We start from the raw sequence: 20,187 nt of genomic DNA on the forward strand, positions 1-20,187 counted from the left end.
AAAAAAAAAAAAAAAGAATGAATGAATGGGTCAGTCAGGAAATTAAAGAGGAACTTAAACAATTCATGCAAACCAATGAAAATAAAAACACATTGTTCAGAACCTATGGGTTACCGCAAAGGTGGTCCTTAGAGGAAAGTATATAGACATCGAAGCCTCTCTCAAAAAATTAGAAAAATCCGGGCGCCTGGGTGGCTCAGTTGGTTAAGCGACTGCCTTCGGCTCAGGTCATGATCCTGGAGTCCCGGGATAGAGTCCCGCATCGGGCTCCCTGCTAGGCAGGGAGTCTGCTTCTCCCTCTGACCCTCCCCCCTCTCATGTGCTCTCACTCATTCTCTCTCTCTCAAATAAATAAATAAAAAATAAAATCTTTAAAAAAAAATTAGAAAAATCCCAAATGCACAAGCTACATCTTTAGGTTTAGGTGTAAACCTAAAGGAGCTGGAGAAGGAACAGCAGATAAAGCTTAACCTAAGCAGAAGAGAAATAATAAAGATTAGAGCAGAAATCAATGAAGTAGAAACTAGAAGAACAGTAGAACAGATCAACAAAACTAGAAGCTAGTTCTTTGAAAGAATTAGCAAGATCAATAAACTTCTGGCCAGACTTATTGAAAAGAAAAGAGAAAGGACCTAAATTAATAAAATAATAAAAAGGGAGAAACCAGACCAATACCAAGGAAATAGAGACAGTTATTAGAACTTATTACCAGCAGCTGTATGCCAAAAAAGTAGGCAATCTGGAAGAAGTGGATGCATTCCTGGACACTTATAGATACCAAGACTGAAACAGGAAGAAATAAGACAATCTGAACAGACAATAACTAGCAAGGTAATTGAAACAGTAATCAAACACCTCCCAAAAAACAGGAGTCCAGGGTCTGATGGCTCCCCAGGGGAATTCTACCAAACATTTAAAGAAGAAATCATACCTATTCTACTGAAGCTGTTTCAAAAAATAGAAATAGAAGGAAAACTTCCAGACTCCTTCTCTGAGGCCAGTATTAGCCTGATCCCAAAACCAGGCAAAGACCCCATCAAAAAAGGAGAATTACAGATCAAGATCCCTGATGAACATCAATGCCAAGATCCTAGCCAGTATGATACACCAGTACATTAAAAGGATTATTCACCATGACCAGGTGGGATTTATTCCTGGGGCGGAAGGGTGGTTGAACATTTGCAAATCAATCAACATGCTAGATCACATTCACAAAAGAAGAGACAAGAACTGTATGATCTCTCAATTGATGCAGAAAAAGCATTTGACAAGATACAGCATTCTTTCTTGATTAAAACTCTTCACAGTGTAGAGATAGAGGGAACATTCTTCAATATCATAAAAGCCATCTATGAAAAGCCTACAGTGAACATCTTTCTCATTTGGGAAAAACTGAGACCTTTTCCCTAAAGGTCAGGAACATGAGAGGATGCCCACTCTCACCACTGTTGTTCAACATAATACTAGAAGTCCTAGCATCAGCAGTCAGACAACAAAAGAAATAACAGGCATTCAAATTGGCAAAGAAGTCAAACTCTCACTTGTTACAGATGATATGATACTTTATGTGGAAAACCCAAAAAACTCCACCACAAAATTGCTATTACTCATTCAGCAATTTACACATTTAGCATTGTGTCAGGATACAAAATCATTGCACAGAAATTAGTTGCATTTCTACACCCTAACAATGTGACTGAAAAAAGAGAAATTAAGGAATCAATTCCATTTACAATAGCACCAAAACCAAAGGATACCTAGGAATAAACTAACCAAAGAGGTAAAGGATCTATACTACTACAGAACACTTAATGAAAGAAACTGAGGAAGACACGAAAAGATAGAAAAACATTCCATGCTCATGGATTAGAAGACTAAACATTGTGAAAATGTCCATGCTGCCGAGAGCAATCTACACATTCAGAGTAATCCCTATCAAAATACCATAGACATTTTTCACAGAGTGGAACAAACCTAAAATTTGTATGGAACCAGAAAAGAGCCTGAATGGCCAAGGGAATGTTGAAAAAGAAAAACAAAGCTGGGTGCATCACAATGCCTGACTTCAAGTTATATTACAAAGCTGTGATCACCAAGACAGCATGGTATTGGCACAAAACAGACACATAGATAATGGAACAGAATAGAGAGCCCAGATATGGACCCTTAACTCTATGGTCAACTAGTTTGACAAATCAGGAAAGACTATCAATGGAGTAAAGACAGTCTCTTCAACAAATGGTGCTGGGAAAATTGGACAGCTATATACAGAAGAATGAAACTCGACCATTCTCTAACACCATACACAAAGATAAACTCAAAATGGATGAAAGACCTCAATGTGAGACAGGAATCCATCATCCTAGAGGAGAATATAGGCAGTAACCTCTTTGACATAGGCCACAGCAACATCTTTCAAGACATGTCTCTAAAGGCAAGGGAAACAAAAGCAAAGATGAACTTTTGGGACTTCAACAAGGTAAAATTCTTTTGCACAACAAAGTACACAGTCAACAAAACTAAGAGGCGAAGATGGGATAAGATATTTGCAAATGACACTACAAATAAAGGGTTGGTATCCAAAATCTATAAAAAACTTCTCAAACTCAACATCCAAAAAACAAGTAATCCAATCAAGAAATGGGCAGAAAACATGAACAGACACTTCTCCAAAGAAGACATACAAGTGGCTAACAGACACAAGAAAAAATGTTCAACATCACTAGCCATCAGGGAAATTCAAATCAAAACCACAATGAGATACCACCTTACACCTGTTAGAATGGCAAATATTAACAAGGCAGGAAACAGCAAGTGTTGGCAAGGATGTGGAGAAAGGGGAACCCTTTTGCACTCTTGGTGGGAATGCAAGCTGGTACAGCCACTCCGGAAAACAGTATGGAGGTTCCTCAAGACATTAAAAATAGTGCTACCTTATGACCCAGCAGTTGCACTAGTAGATGTTTACCCCAAAGATACAGATGTAGTGAAAAGAAGGGGCACATGCACCCCAAAGTTCATAGCAGCAATGTCCACAGTAGCCAAACTGTGGAAAGAGCAGAGATGTCCATCAACAGATGAATGGATAAAGGAGATGTGGTTCATATGTATAATGGAATATTACTCAGTCATCAGAAAGGATGAATACCCACCATTTGCATCAACATGGATGGAACTTGAGGGGATTATACAAAGTGTAATAAGTCAAGCAGAGAAAGACAGTTATCTATGGTTTCACTCATATGTGGAACATAAGGAATAGCACAGAGGATCATAAGGGAATGGAGGGAAAACTGAAGGGGAAGAAATCAGAGGGAGATAAACTATGAGAGACTCTGGACTCTGGGAAACAAACTGAGGGTTACAGAAGGGAGGGGGTTGGGGATGGAATACTTGGGTGATTAAAAAGAATGTAAATAATGTTCACTCTCCCCCAAAAAAATGATTGAAAAAAAAAGAGAAAAATGGGTGAGTTTCCCAATGACAGATCACGTCCCAGAAGTAGAGATCTAGTGACAATCTGGGGTCTTTAGCAAGGGGCAACAATTGGTGCTGGAACAACTGAGTGTCCACATGTGAAAGATAATTGATGTTGGACTTCTCCCTCCTATCATATACAAAAATTAACTTGAAATGAATCAAATGCCATTGAGAGCTAAAACTGTAAAAATTTTAGAAGGAAGTATAGGCATAAATCTTCTTGACCTTGGATTACACAATGTTTTTTCAGATATGACACACAGAGCACCAGCAAAAAAGAAAAAACAGGTGTCTTGCACATCATCAAAATTAAAAACTTTTGTGCTGCAGAGAACATCTGCAGTGAAGTGAAAGTGAAGACAATCCACAGAATGGGGAGAAATTTTTTATAGATCATATCTGTGATAAAGGGCTTGCATCCAGAATATACAAAGAACTCAGGTGACTCCGGATTAAAAAAAGAAATAAGTCAATTAGAAATGGGCAAAGAATTGGGGCTCCTGGGTGGCTCAGTCAGTTAAGCATCTTCCTTCAGCTCAGGTCATGATATCAGGGTCCTGGGATCGAGTCCCATGTGGGGCTCCCTGCTCAGTGGTTAGTCTGCTTCTCCCTCTCTCTCTACTGCTCCTGACTTTGTGCTCTCTCTCACTCTGCTCTCTCTCAAATAAAATCTTTTTTTTTTAAAGATTTTATTTATTTATTTGACAGAGAGATAGAGAGAGAACACAAGTAGGCAGAGGGAGAGGGAGAAGCAGGCTCCCTGCAGAGCGGGGAGCCCGATACAGGACTTGATCCCAGGACCCTGGGATCATGACCTGAGCTGAAGGCAGCCGCTTAACTGACTGAGCCACCCAGGCACCCCAAATAAAATCTTTAAAAAAAAAAAAAAAGAAGTAGGCAAAGGATCTGAATATTTTTCCAAAGAAGACATCCAGATAGCCAGCAGACACATGAAAAGATGCTCCACATCACTGATAATCAGGTAAATACAAATCAAAACTACAATGAGATATTACCCCACAGCTACTAGAATGCTGTAATCCAAAAGACAGATAATAGCAAGTGTTGGTGAGGATGTGAGGTGAGGATGTTGGTGAGAAGAAACTGGAACCCTTATATACTGCTGGTGGGACTGTTAAATGGTACAGCTCTTTTGGAAAACAGTCTGGCAGGTTCTCAAAAAGTAAAAGAGTTAGTATATGACCCAGCAGTTCTACTCGTAGATTTATAGTCGAAAGAAATGAAAACGTGTATGCAAAAACTTTTACAAATATAGGTTTATAGCAGCATTATTCATAACAGCCAAAAAAGTAGAACTTCTATATTAATAAGCTGATGAATGGATAAACAAAATATGCTACATATATCCACAGAGTGAAATAATATTTACCCATAAAAATGGATTGAAGTACTAATACATTCAGCATGGATGACCCTAGAAAACATTATGCTAGTAAAAAAAAGCCAGTAACAAAATGTCACTGCGATTCTATACACGTGAAATGTCCAGAATAGGGAAAGCTATATGGAAAGTAGATTCATGGTTGCCTAGGACTAGAGGAATTGGGGGTGGTGGTGCGGGGAGTGGAAGGGTTACCACTAAAGGGAACAGGGTTTCGTTTGAGGGTAAAGAAAATGTTCTAAAATTGAATGTGTTGATTCTGTTGAGTTTACAAAAACCACAGAATTGTATACTGTAAATGGGTACAATGTATGGTAGGTGAATTATATCTCAATAAAGGCATTACCTGTTTCCCCCATGCCCCCAAAACAAAACAGGAATCAGGAGCCTGTTTTACTTGTAGGAGCACTATACCTGTTGTATCATTGTAATTATCACTAGAGCTCCTTTCACCCTTTGAAGTGTCTTGATTTATATGATAAATTTATATCACTCTATCTCTATGTGATATCAGGGAGGCAGCTTTGCCCCACCCCCAAGGCTTCAGTTCCCCCATCTGTAAAACAAGGTTTATCGCAGTTGTGATCATCTTTGACCCTAGCACTATATTTCCCAAATGCTCTACTTTAGAAGTTGTAACATTCTGCTCTGTTGGTCACAGGGCTTTGCAGTGCTTTGGAAGATAAACCTAAGTTAGCAGAGAGTCAAAGCCCTGGACCAGTATAGGTCCTGGGAAACAGAGGCAAGACAAAGACTAATTCCTGAGTTTACCCATTCCTAAAATTCAAATTTCCCCATAGTTAGGCCACTAATAAAGGCAATCCAACCATTCCAATGTAGGCAAAATCCTCAAAATAAACCCTTTTCAAAAGAAAAAAAAAGATAAACATTTAAAGTGGGGTCCCTCACAGAAAATAGGAAGTCCTTAGGAAATTTAGCAAATTTGCCAGTGGTTAACCAAGTTCTTCTCTAAATGCAAGTTGGTTCAGTCCATCCAAAAGGGCCTGATATGATTGTCAAGGTCATTTGATCACACAGTGGGATGCTTATTTCCTAGGCCTCTTTACCCATGATTGCTTAGGAAATAAAATTATATAAACAGGGTCCAAAAAATTATTTTTTTCTTAACCCTTTTATACTTGTGAGAATGCACCTGAAAATAGTTGTTATAGCCTCTACTTCTCCTCCTCCCTTCACAAGGTGTAGACCTAGGTCTGTTGGTGGGTTCTACACATGCATTATGGTGTCTGCATTACCAGTGCACACACATGAGCCCATCTCTGGGTTTTGCAGCAGGAAGTCCTTAGAAACACTCATTGTGAAAGAAGGCATAGAATAAATCCCATTCCCATCAATCCATGTATGAACCAAGAGATGGATGCTCACAAGGCTCACTGAGAAGGGAAGCCATCATGAAGACAGAATGGTGGTGAACCGTCTATGTGAGTCAGCAGTCCTGGTCACAAAGCCAGTTACCAGAGAAAGTGAAGGTTGGTGGTGAGGCAGAGCTTTCCCTGGAGTAGGGGAATAGACAGAAGGAATCAGTACAGTGGCCTGAAAATACCCAGTGTACTAGCCTCCAATAAGGAAGTGACGTCTTTCAGAGAAGATGCCCCTGCTGTTTGCCTCTTTAGGATGGCAGGAGTGGAAAAAGAACAAGGAACCATTCAAAAGCTGGAGTCCAATAGGAAGTGAGAGAGGTGCCATTGCTTTTCTGCATGCCAGATACTGACTGCATTCAGTTTCTGCTGATTATTCGTCTGTGGTTTTCATAGACAAAGGAAAATCCCTCCTAGCTACAGCTTGCCAGGTGAGGTCCCTGGTTACAGTGGTGCAATTTCTATATCCAAGGGAACCCATGGGGCTCAGAGTTGTAGGCTCTACTTTACATGCTCTACTTCTCAAAGGCCACATTTTAGGATGAGTGGTAGCCATCATTGTTCTTGGCTTTTAAGGTACTGAGGAGGAGATAGTACTGATCTTGGAAATTCTGCACCATCCTGTTGCTAACAACCTTTTGGATGCTTGTGGGTTCCTGCCAGTAGAGTAGGTGGGAGTAGTAGTGCTGTGGGGGAGTTGCTATACAGGTTGGCAGTCTTCTCAAACAACTCCGAAATGGTCAGCTCTTTCAAGAAGATGACATTATACGCACACAGACTGCCGCCCAGCCACCAACCCGACTTCTGTGGGGGAGCTCGGTTCTTCTCTAGTTCCTGACAGATGTAAAGTCACCTTTGGCATCACATTCTGGGCTTTGATGGGACTGAAGAGCCAGATGCCATGTACAGGGTCACAGATCTGGAGCAAATCATCTCAGGACAGCTTTAGCAAGTTAGTACTCAAGAAGGTGGTGGAGGGCTAGCAGAACTGGAGAAATTATTGCGGTGGCACTGCTGGGTGTACTGGATTAAGGCTGACAGAAGCTGGTGATCCTTGCCCAGTGGCAGTGTCTCCACTTGTGGGTTGTAGAGCTGTTCACTTCACCAAGGCTGAAGCTGTTTGGAGAGCCAGTGTGGTTTGGAGACTGGGCACTCTTCATCTGGTAGGCTATGTCAGGCCACAGGGGGCAGTCTGAGAGAATGGTAGCCTGATAGGTTGGCTGGTACTTCTTCTCTTGGGTACTTTTCTCCATATTTTATGGGTCACTCTTCTGTTTCCAGTCAGCTCCTTTTGGCTAGAATACCTTGATCTGGCAGCTGGCCAAGTGCAAGCGTTCTGTATACTCCTAATTATTCTGCTGAAATGTGTCAGTCTGTACTGGAAAGGCATTACCAGCTTCCTCAGGGTTAACTCTGTGCTGATACAGTGCACCTGAATGAATTCAGGGGCTCTCTTCCAATTGTACTAAACACATTTAGCTAGCCCTGGGGTCCAAGAGAGAGTGAAATATCCATGTCCAGGATTTAGTTCCTAGAGTGTCTCCCCCACGGGTCCTCCAGCTACTGGTGCTCTGAGTGCTGTGGCCGGATGTTATGGAAAATTACTGGGATGATGCTTTTGCCATATTTTGTGTTTAGATATTGAAACTCTTCCAGCTCTAACTCTCCTCTTGCTTGAAATGGGCAGAAGGAGCACATCATGTAGATAGCTGCTGGAATTGTGTTGGTTGTAGCACTGGGATTGTGTGGCTGCAAATTCATGCCCACTGTAAGCCAAGCTTGGCAGTGCACGAACTTCTTACTATCCCTTGGAAACCACGGTGGGAACCCCCATACTCATACATACTTTTCAACTTTTTACAATGGTCACATTTTATGCTGACTTTATTGCCTGTTAATTACCTGTTAGATATAATGGGTTTTTTTTCATATTGTAAAATAGGTGAATCACCTTTGCATACAAACTATCTTTCTAGATATTAGTGCAAAATGAAATTTTAGAATCAAACACAATGGAAATTTTTAGACATTTAATGTATAGTCAGTAACACTTAACATCATCCCCATTTTTAATTCTGCCAGTCTCAGATACAGATCTGTCTCTGCAAATGCATAGGTCATCATTAAAGCACATCATTTCCATTACTAATTTGATATTGAACTAGAGACTTAAAATAATCTAGCCCAAATCCTCCGTTTGTTTGACACTGGTCATGCATAGGGAAACACCTGTCCAGTAGCTGCGCTTCACCCGTCCCCATTCATTGTGGAAGGACCTCGCAGACGGCCGAGCTCGCTGGTCGCGCGGCGCCCCGGTGCCGGCCCAGCGTGTGTGCTCACAGCTGCGGTCTCCCGCAGCCCTGCAGGTCCTCCCTGGCCGAGCTCATGGCCCGCACCTCCCTGGACCTGGAGCTGGATCTCCAGGCCTCCCGAACGCGGCAGAGGCAGCTGAACGAGGAGATCTGCACCCTGCGTGAACTGAGGCAGCGGTTAGAAGACGCGCAGCTCGGGGGCCAGACGGACCTCCCCCACTGGGTGCTGCGGGACGAGCGATTCCGGAGCCTGCTGAAGGAAGCAGAGAGGCAGGTGAGAGGCCGGGGCCCTGCCTGGAGAGACCTGCCACGGAGTCCCTCTGGCGTCCTGGGCCCGCCTGGTCATGATGATGGAGCTGTGCTGTAAACACTCCGAGTGCTCGTCTGAAGGAGCTGGGTTTCTCCCTCTGTGGGCCAGGCAGCTGGTGTTTCCATTTGTACCAACACACGTCTTTTTTTTTTTTTTAAATTTAAAATCATTTAGTTGGGGCACCTGGGTGGCTCAGTCGTTAAGCATCTGCCTTCCGCTCAGGTCGTGATCCCAGGATCCTGGGATCGAGCCCTGCATCCGGCTCCCTGCTTGGCGGGGAGCCTGCTTCTCCCTCTCCCACTCCCCCTGCTTGTATTCCCTCTCTCACTGTCTCTGTGAAATAAAAATAAAATCTTTAAAATAAATAAATAAATAAATAAATAAAATCATTTAGTTAACATATAGTATATTATTAGTTTCAGAGGTAGAGGTCAGTGATTCATCAGTTGCATATAATACCCAGTGCTCATTCCATCACCCAGTTACCCCTTTCCCTCACCCACCTCCCCTATAGCAACCCTCAGTTTGTTTCCTAGAGTTAACAGTCTCTTATTTGTTGTCTCCCTCTCTGATTTCACCTTATTTTATTTTTCCTTCCCTACCCATGTTCATCTGTTGTGTTCTTATATTCCACATATGAGTGAAATCATAGGATAATTGTCTTTCTCTGATTGACTTATTTTCCTCAGCATAATACTGTCTACTTCCATCCACATCATTGCAAATGGCAAGATTTCATTCTTTCTGATGGCTGAGTAATATTCCACTGTATATATGGACATCATCTTCTTTATCCATTCATCTGTCAATGGACATCTCAGCCCCTTCCACAGTTTGGCTATTGTGGACATTACTGCTATGAACATTGGGGTGCAGGTGCCCCTTCGGATCACTACCTTTGTATCTTTGGGGTAAATACACAGTAGTGCAATTGCTGGGTTGTAGGGTAGCTCTATTTTCAATTTCCTGATGCACCTCCCTACTGTTTACCCGTGTGACCACACCACTTTGCATTCCCACCAAGAGTGCAAGAGGGCTCCCCTTTCTCCACATCCTGGCCCACATCTGTTGTCTCCTGAGTTGTTCATCTGATCCACTCTGAGCAGTGTGAGGTGGCATCTCACAGTAGTGTGGATTTCTATTTCTGCAATGATGAGGGAGGGGGAGCATTTCTTCATGTGTTCGTTAGCCACTCAGATGTGTCTTCTTTGGAGCAATGTCTGTTCATGTCTTCTGCCCCTGTCTTGGCTGGAGCTTTGGTGTTTGAGGGGTCGAGTGGGAGAAGGGCCTTTGGGCGTGTCATTTGGGCATCTCTTCTCCCGTTCCGGAGGTTGCCTTTTAGCCTGGTTGATTGTTTCCTTGGCTGTGCCCAAGGCATTAAACCCAATGATGTTCCAATCATTCAACTGTGCCTTTGTTTCCCTTGCCTCTGGAGATGTGTGGAGTAAGAAGTTGCTGCGGCCCAGCTCAAAGCGGGTGCTGCCTGCCTTCTCCTCTAGGGTGTTGCTGGGTTCCCGTCTACCAGGTAGGTCTTTCATCCATTTTGAGTTGATTTTCTGTGTGTGGGGGAAGCGAGGGGTCCGTGTCTTTCTTTTGCATGCTGTCGGTCCAGCATTCCCACCACCATCTGTGGAGGAGATTGTCTTTTTCCCTTGGATATTCTCTCCTGCTCTGTCCAAGATGACTTGACCATCAAGTGAAGGGTCCATTTCTTTCTGGGTTCTCTAGTCTGTTCCCTTAGCTTTATGTGTGTGCCTTTGTGTCATGACCATCCTGGTGAGGACAGCTTGGTCATACAGCCTGAAGTCCGGAATTGGGATGCCTCCGGCTTTGCTGTTCTTTTTCCACATTCCCTTGGCTCCTCGGGGGGCTCTGCTGGGGGCTCTCCTCTTTGAGAAGCATTTGGTACAGCTCTGTGAAAAATGCTGGTGTGGTTTTCGTAGGGATTGCCTTACGTGTGGACATGGCTACGGGTCGTGACTTCACCATGGTAATGGGATTTGGTCTTCCAATCCATGAGCATGGAAAGGGCTTCCAATTCTTTGTGTCTTCCTCAGTTTCTCTCATAAGTGTCCATAGTTTTCAGAGCACACGTCTTTGACCTCTTCACTGAGGCTTCCTCCTAGTGTCTTATGGTTTGGGTTGCAATTGGGAATGGGATCGATTCCTTGACATCTCTAGGAGCTGCTTCATTGTGGGTGTGCAGAAATGCAACAGACTTCTGTGCATTGCTTTATTATCCTGGACAGAAGGGAATTCCCACAGCAGTTCTGGCAGGTTTTTAAAAAATTCTTGTTATTTTTGTGGAGTCTTTCGGGTAGTCTATATAGACTCTCATGATATCTGCAGAGAGTGATTGTGTGAGTTCTTCTTTGCCAACTTGGATGCCTTTTGGTGTTCTGATTGCAGAAGCTACGGCTTTGGGGACTAGGCTGAACAAGAGCGGTGAGAATGGACATCCCCACCGTGGTCCTGTCCTTTTCCTTAGGGGAAAAGCTCTCAGTTGGTGCCCCATCAAGGAGGATATTAGCTGTGGGTCTTTCATATGTGGCCTTAATGATGTTGAGGTGTGTGCCCCCTACCCCTATGTTGTTGAGCACTTTTATCAAGGAAGGATGCTGTATTTGGTCAAATGCTTTTTCTGTACCTATGGAGAGGATTATATTACTCTTATCCTTTCTTTCAATAATGCTGACCCAACTGTTTTGCAGCTTCCTCAGGTGAGGGACTGCTGGAAGGAAGGCTCCCCAAGCCCTAGTGCTGGCATTGCCACTCTCCGTTTTGTGGTAGAATGTTGTGGTGTCTGCAAGGCATGATCCCAGACACCCTGGTAGCTCCTTATGAAGATTCCCTGTTGCACGGCTGTGTGTGGATGGGGCAGGTCTTTCTCCCCTGTGGGACCCCAAAGCTAGGAGTAGCTTTATTCATTCTTCCTTAAAACTAGAAGTAAAAATGCTTCATTCATCCAGTGTTGCCATTCCAGACAAGACAGACAAAACTTGACTTCCATCAAGAACAGGCAGTTGAGAAGATGCTGAAGAAGGCCTCCAACGGGGTCTGCCAGCTGTGTGGGCAGAACCACAAAGAGCCCATCCAAGTGCAGACCTTCAGGTAGGGAAGGTCACAGGCTCCACTTCCTTGCTTCCCTTTTACTGTCATACCTTTGTCAATATAAAAAAGTAAAGTAAATATTAAAAAAAAAAAAAGGAAAGTTGAGAACAGAACAGGAATCCTCATTCCTGTTAGCATTTGATGTTTTCTTCTGATCTTTTTCTATAAACTTTTTTTTAAATACCAGTTGTTACCACTTACGTTTAATTTTGCACTTAGCTTTTAAGAATGAAAATACCAGAGTTGCTACAGTGTCTTTTTCATGACTGTAGTTTTATATAGTAAATATAATTTGCTTATGTACTTTTATAACATGCTACTTCTTTCCAAATGTTTGCTATTATATGTAACATGATTTACACATGTACATATATGTGTCACCTTTGCCTTTTTAATTAACTTTTGATTGAACAAAATATTGTAACAGTGTTCCTTCAGGTAATTTAGAACTCATATTTTGAAACGTATTCATTTATTGATAAAACAAACATTTACTGAGAACTGACTGGATAGTAGGCATGTTCTAGGCAGTAGGGATAAATCCTACTCTGATTGAGTATCATAACTTCTACTACAATTTTGAAAATTTGTATGCAAACATTTGTATTATGATAAATCAAATTCTGCATGTTCTATAAGGAAGAAGAGTGATTATTAATATGAGAGCCTCATGACAGCTTTCAATGTCTGCATATGATTTGTAACTTATAATTCTTTCCAAACTCAGGGAGAAGATAGCATTTTTTACAAGACCAAGAATTAGCATACCTCCTCTGCCAGTTGATGATGTATGATGTAGTGTGTTGTACACATGAAGTATTTATGTTTCATTTTCATGAAGTTCTTAGATTACCTAAATTTGTCTTTAAAATGTTTTTGCAAAGCTATTAACATTTAGTTTTAAAAAGTCTATAAATATGTATTTTATAACTGACAGGAGCAGGGTTTAACTTGTCCTTGTTGTGAAATTAACATGTCAAAACATGTTATTTTGTAAAAGATCAACTATCATGTTAAGAGTGTACAGTTTTTACACTGTTTTATTAGACTTAAAGTCTGGAAAACAGAAACAAAGTGAGTTCAGGCAAATTCACTGTATTGTAATTTATTTATAGTACTTTTTTTTCCTTGAAGGAAAATACTGACTTTAAGATGTATTTTAAGACTAAATTTTTGTGCTTCAGTCTTTGTCATGCTGTAGAATGGGACTTTGGGGCCGGTTTTGTTTCTGACACCCAAAACGCAAACACTCTGCTGAATTCGTCACTCGTATCAGTTTCCAATATGTGTATTTACCGTGTATCTTGTACATGCCGCACTCCGCGTTCGCTTCCGATCCTGGCCGCGCGTGCGTTGCCGAGCTGTCTCCCGCGCGGACTGCGCACCGACAGCCTCTCCTGTTGTCTTGTGCGTCTTTGTGTGCTCCCTGGGAGTCTGAGGGGGGCCCCCGGGCCTCAGCCGCCTGTCCGGCGTGGCTGGCCACACTGCCTGCCCTCACCAGACCACAGGCAGCCCCCGCTTTGGGTCCGCCCCATCCGATCATGACCAGCGGGGCCGCGTGGAGCTCCTGCACTATGACTCTGTCATGAAGGAAAGTGACGAGAACTAGGAGCGCGTGTTTCCAGACAATCCTTGAGTCCACGGACGGGCGTAGCGCTTATAACGTAGACGTGATGGCCTTTGAAGGCGCTTGTTTGTGGAAGGAAGCAGGCATGCACGGGTAACGGCAGTTACCCAGCGAGTCACTGACAGGAGAGTGTTTGATTTAAATCAAACTCCGACCCCCCCATACTGGAGTCTACCCAGTATTTCCTAAGAAATCTTAGAAGTAGTTCTTGAGGGGAAAAGAAATTCTATGTAATAAAATGTAATACAAATATACCAATATTCTTTTAAAATGCTAAATGATACAAATATTTTGCCTAATATAAACCAATTTTATATAAAATGCACTCTCCTTTGTGAGGCTGTGCATTAATAAACAAGGTTGAGTCACACAAAATGTAAAAGAAAATACAACTCATCCTGTACACCTTTCTTCCCCCTCTTTTCCCTTGAAAATACCTCTTTTAATCACTGAGCCTCTCTTTTCATTGGTCTGGAATCTCTCTGTTTGTATAAGCTGCCTTTCTTTTCAATTGCATTAAAAATAAATTTTGTGAAAGCATTTCATTGATAATTATTATAATAATGTAGTTTCTCAGTAATTCTATGACTGAAACTTCAGGCTTTTAACAGTTGTCATCTGTTGCTATCTCTTTGTACCTCTGGTCTCCTTTCCCATCCCCTCTTCTCAGTCAGTTTCTTAGTGTATGTACATAATGTTAGAGACTCACAAAGCATTTCTTACCACAACCAGCTAAGCAGACAGCATGGTTAATTAGCTGAAGATAGTAAGGCCCTCTTTAACTCCTTGCAACTGCTGAAACTTTAAAATCTAACAAAGAACTCTGCCTTTGGATGCTAGAGCATGCAGATGCAAAATGGATGCTAGAGCATGCAGATGCAAAATTATGTCTTAGGTGCATGGCTGTTAATGCAGGGAGACTTCCTGGCATGCATTGCTTATCTGCTCTTTTTTTTTTTTTTTTTTTTAGCAGCTGTGCCAATATAAAAATCCTCAAACAACTATTCTTGAATAAATTTCACTGCTTACAAAAATCCCTCCCTATCCATCCCACCATCCCACAGATTTTTATTTGGAAGTGTTGCTGTTGTTCTTTTTTTTAACCCCACCTTTACCAAACATAAATAAAGGCCCACGTCGGTGGCAGTTTACTGGCCTCTTGGGTTTACCACCCCTGTTTTATTTTACCCTGCCATAACCTACATATGATTGCTTTTGTAGCCCAGTGGCATCATAGTAAGTAAGTAAAATCAAGGAAAGCGAAGATAAGTTTTAGGTTGCCCATGGAGGGCTGCCTCCTTCAGTGTTCATTATCCATGCTGGAAAAGAGAGGTGGTCATTGTTAACAAACTTTTGTAGACAGGTAGGAGCACTTCATCTTGCAGCTTTTGACCAATTACAGCTACCAAGAGTATATCTTACACTATCAGAAAAGTAAAGTCCTATTGCTTTATGTTTATTTTTTATATGCCCTTAAGTTTTATGACCCCATCATAAAGTAGCATAAAATATTATATCTTCAGTTATGATTTAGAAGTCAGTCACTCATATATTTTTTCCTGTATTCATATTGTTAATAAAACAAGTATTTACTGAGTACGTTCTACATACAAGGCACTATTCTAAACACTGCAACAGACAAATTGCTGCCCTCATGGAAGTGTCATGATATGACTTGTAATGTGCTCATATGCTGTGCTTTCTAATGAGTAAAAGTGCCTTATTAGCAATTCTAGTCAAAGTGGTCAGAGGTGGAATTGCTAATGTTTATATCCCTTTTCAAGAAACTATCAGAAATCTACCACAAGCTTCTCCAAAAATAATACTTAAAGTAGAAGACAATTTTTTTACTTCATCTGATCACTGCATTGTGAAACTTTTGTTGATAACTGCTTAAATGAATATCCCTCTATTGTGGGAATAAGTTATAATCAGTATTTCTCTCTTTATTTTTGTCACCATTTTCTCTGTGTCATTTGTATTGTTTGAAATTCTTAAAATTAAACTAGTTTTTCTAAGAACAGAGTGGAAATGTGTTTTTTTATTTTTTTTAAGTTATGGAGATTAATGTCTAAAAATACAATACCAAAATCAGCCCCCATGGTCCTTTCATCCAATGTCAATAGGAATCAATCATAGCCGATCTTCTTTCACCTGCACTTCCATCCACTTCTCATATTTGAAGCAGTCCCTACATAATATTTCATCTGTAAATATTTCACTTCCCATCCTGTGGTTATCTAAGGCTTTCCAAGGTTGCCATCATTAACAGAAACTTAAAGAACTTTCATAACAAACTTTTGAATAACAAAAGATACTGGTTTCACAGTTTTTTCTTGAAGTATTTCAGAAGTTAGCAACAAGGCTCCCGGTGGCTCAGTCTGTTAGGCATCTGCCTTCGGCTCCAGTCATGATTTTGGAGTCATGGGATCGAGCCTCACGTCAGGCTCCCTGCTCAGTGGGAGTCTGCTTCTCTCCCTCTGCTGATCCCCTGCTCATGCTGTTTCACTCTCTCTGTCTCTCGCAAAAATAAATAAAATCTTAAAAAAAAAAAAGTCATCATCAATATAAGGTACATGTTACAACAAAAGATGCTCTTATTGGAACTCTGTGTCAGGAAGAACCTTGAACAAACATCTATATATATATTATATTCCTTAACATAAATCAAAATGTCATAAAGTCCTTTGGTGGTTTTTTAACTGACTTATTTAATTGTTGTTGAATTGTATGAGTTCTTTATATATACCTGCATATTAGACACTTACTCGGTATATGATTGCAAATATTTTCTCCCCTTCTATGCACTGGTTATTTTTCTTAATTGTGTTCTTTATTGCAGAAAGGATTCAGTTTTCATTGAGTCAAATTTATCTTTTGTGTGTGTGTGTGTGTGTATGGCTCATGCTTTTGCTCTGATATCTAAGAGACCATTTGCAAGGCCAAGGTCATGAGGATTTACCCCTTTCTTTTGTGAGTTTAGTAGTTTACTTTATTGTTAATCCATTTTGAGTTAGTTTTTGCATTTGTTGAAGAGATTATTCATACTTCTTCTAAATGGAATCCTTGTTGAAAATCAATTAACATAGTTTTATGGGTTTATTTCTAGGCTCTCTATTCAATTCCATAGGTACCTATACTTATTTTTATTTTATTTTATTTTTATGCCATAACACTATTTTGATAACTGTAGCTTTGTAGTAAATTTTGAAATCAGGAGGTATGAAACCAACATTGTTCTTATTTTCAGTATTTGGGGACTTCTGGAACCCTTGACAGCCCATATGAATTTTAGCTTTCCCATTTTTTTGCAATAATAGCCATTAGGACACCAGTTCAGTTCAGCCTCCTATAACAAAGCCCCATAGACTGGGTGGCTTAAACAACAGAGATTTATTTTTTCACAGTTCTGGAGGACAGTGTAATACAATTTGGATGATGGCTCTTTTCTTGCTGCAGATGTGAAATAAGTATGTGTTGTTTTCTTCTATCTCTTACCATCTTAACAGATGTATAGTTTTTAAGTACTATTAATTTTACATCATATTTATTTAAGTTATGGTATTTCAAGAAGATTAAAAACCACTCAAGACTTTACTTCCTCTTCTGGGGAAGGCATTAGTATATTTCCAATTGTATATAGGGTAGTTAGTTAGGCAGAATTACGCCTTGTTATTGTCTTTATTTGGAAATTAAGTATGGTTTAAGGAGAGTTACATGGATGTCATGTTGACAGTGTGGATTTGTGGTACTTAATTTTGTATGTCAACTTGATTGGGACTCAGGGTGCCCAGACATTTGGGCAAACAATATTCTGAATGTGTCTATCAGGGTATTTCTGCATAAGATTGACATTTGTATTGTGCACTAAGTGATAGTCCTCCCCCATGTAGTGAGCTTCCAGTTGTTGAAGGATGAATGAAACAAGAAGGCTGATCCTTCTGCAAATGTGGGAACTCCTCCGGCTTGACGACTTGACCTGGAACTTTGGTCTCTTTCACCCTTACAACTTCATTTGAAATACTGACTTTGCTGGGTCTCAACCTGGTCAGCTTTTGAACTGGGACATATACCACTGTTTCTCCTGGACCTCTAGCTTGCGGGCTGCAGATCATGAGACTTTTCAACCTACATAATCACATGACCCAATACCAAATAATAAATAATAATAAATACTGATGTCTATTTCTCTGGAGAACTATGACAATAATACGCTTTCATATTACATTTCTCCTGATGAAGAATTAGTTTGACTGCTGTAAACCTTTGGCTCTTCTAGAGTTAAAGTTGAATGATAGAATATCACATAATTACTAATTTCCTTAATTCCTCATTACACATGTACAAAAATAGGGTTTAAGGTAAATGCCACCAGAAATGTATAGTGATACTGCTGAATTTTAAAGTTCTTAGGAGTATTTTTTATGTATAATTAAGCTGCCATTTGTATACATGTGTTTCATTTTTATATTTTGAATATTAAACACCAAATAATATGATTTGGAAATATATTTTCTCATTCCTTGGGTTCTCTTTTTACTCATGCTGGTGGTCTTTGGTGCATGAAATTTTTTTTATTTAGACAAAGTTCACTTTGTATATATTTTCTTTTGTTTCTTATGCTTTAGATAGTTTTCATACTAAGAAAGCATTGGAAAACAAGGTCATGAAGATTTTAACACTTCTTTGAATTTTGTGGTTTAACCTTTGTATTTAGGTCTTTTGTCCATTTTGAGTTAATTTTTGTTTATGACGTAAATTAGGGGGTTTAGCTTCACTTAAGAGAACTGATATGTTCATGATGTTGAATCATCTAATATTTTTATTATGCCTTTCTATTTGTTCAAGTCAAATTTCATGTCTTTCTGCGATATGTTACAGATTCACTCATGAGTTTTGCATATTTCTTTGAAGATTTATTCCTGTTTTATTTTCTATCTTTATATACATACAAATGTGTATATTTATATATGTAATATGTATTAACATTTGTACATGTAAGTTTAGAAAACAAAGATATATATACACACCATATATGTACAAAGCTATTTCATCATTTTCTGACTTTAGTGAAAATGCTAGGGTTTCTACATTAAGCCAGGTGTTGGCTTTAGGAGTGAATTCTACAAATAGATTCATGATGTTAAGGAAACCTTCCATCAATTTCTATTTTATTAAGTGTTATAAAATTAAAAGTATTTTTTTTACTATATTTCTTGTGTGGAAATTGATCTTTTTATACTTGTACCTTAAGATTGATTTTGGTAATTCATTTGTTTTAAAACTGTTTCATCTGTGTCTTAAAATTTACTTGTATAGAGCTGTACAGGTTAATGTCTTTTGTAATTTCATTTTCATAATTATTTTCTCCTTTTTAACTTAACTTTGTATATTTGCCTTTCTCCCTTTCCTTTTTCTTTATTAGATTAAGCATTGTATTCTTTTTTTTTTTTAAGATTTTATTTATTCATTTGAGACACAGAGATACAGAGAGAGAGAGCATGAGCAGGGAGAGAGGGAGAGGGAGAAGCAGGCTCCCCACTGAGCCAGGAGCCTGATGTGGGGCTCAATCCCACGACCCTGGGATCATGACCTGAGCTGAAGGCAGACATTTAACCATTTGAGCCACCCAGGCGCCCCAGGCATTATATTCTTATTTTAAAGATAATCAGCATTTGGTTTTAACTGTACTATTTCTATTTTATAGTTTGTGAAATACTGTTTTTTTCTGTTTTCTTCTGGTTTACTTAGATGTACTTTTTTCCCTTAAACGTTCTTTTTTAAAAAGTTGTTTGGGTTGGGTATGTTTCATTTTCTATTTATATTGCTAAAACCAAATTGATATTACTACTCATTTTCCCACTGTCAACTGATATGTTTTAATTGTCATTTTTGTAACAATTCTGTAATTGCTCTTTGTATTTCCTTGTTAACCTAGGAGATATTTATTTACATGTGTCATTTTAAATTTGTTCTCTCTGTGGCTTAAGTTATAGTTAGTTTCTCTGAATGTCACAGTAAAAGCAAGAATGTTCTCTATTTGCGCACCTGGTGGGCTCAGTCAGTAGAGCATGCAATGCGGGGGGCAGTGTGGGTGGGGTCGAGTCTGAGCCCTACGATATTGGGCATAGAGATTACTTAACAACAATAACAATCCAATAAGAATATTCTGTACAGTGTCTGTAATTACTTATATACATTTACCTAGTATCCACTTTGTTACAGATCATGTTGTCTAGATTTTCTACATTTTTGTCAGTTTTTTCCATTTCATCTACCCTAGCTTATTAACATTATATAATATGCTATGTCTGTATGACTACGTAATATTAGTGTGTATCTACTTTTCTTTGCATCCTAGTTATTTCTACTCTTGAACATTTCTGCTATGTTTTTAAGTGAAAATTGTTAATATTTAAATCTCCATTGTGTATTATAGCATTAAGAATTTGTCTTAATGCTTTTTAGGCTCAGTGTGATAGCTGCTTATATTTTATTTGCATTTTCCTGGCATATTTCTGTAAGTTTATTATTTCCAACCTTTTTGTTTTACCTATACATGTTTC

The 20,187-nt window shown here is 39.7% G+C and overlaps 1 protein-coding gene and 1 pseudogene across 1 annotated transcript in view; one reads left to right on the plus strand and one right to left on the minus strand.

Moving 5' to 3' along the window:
- Positions 1 to 12,788, plus strand: part of LOC110591784 (protein WWC3-like) — a gene marked incomplete at its 5' end in the record, with an annotated part of 91,250 nt that extends 78,462 nt beyond the window's left edge. The window contains 3 exons of the mRNA XM_044912037.1: positions 8,620 to 8,847; positions 11,867 to 11,994; positions 12,722 to 12,788. Of these exons, the coding sequence (XP_044767972.1) occupies positions 8,620 to 8,847; positions 11,867 to 11,994; positions 12,722 to 12,788 (423 nt within the window). The remainder of the gene's footprint in view (positions 1 to 8,619; positions 8,848 to 11,866; positions 11,995 to 12,721) is intronic.
- LOC110591778 lies at positions 6,784 to 8,022 on the minus strand (annotated as a pseudogene).
- Positions 12,789 to 20,187: the final 7,399 nt, after the last annotated feature.

This window comes from Neomonachus schauinslandi, chromosome Y (genome assembly GCF_002201575.2).
Source record: "Neomonachus schauinslandi chromosome Y, ASM220157v2, whole genome shotgun sequence".
Lineage (NCBI taxonomy): Eukaryota > Metazoa > Chordata > Mammalia > Carnivora > Phocidae > Neomonachus > Neomonachus schauinslandi.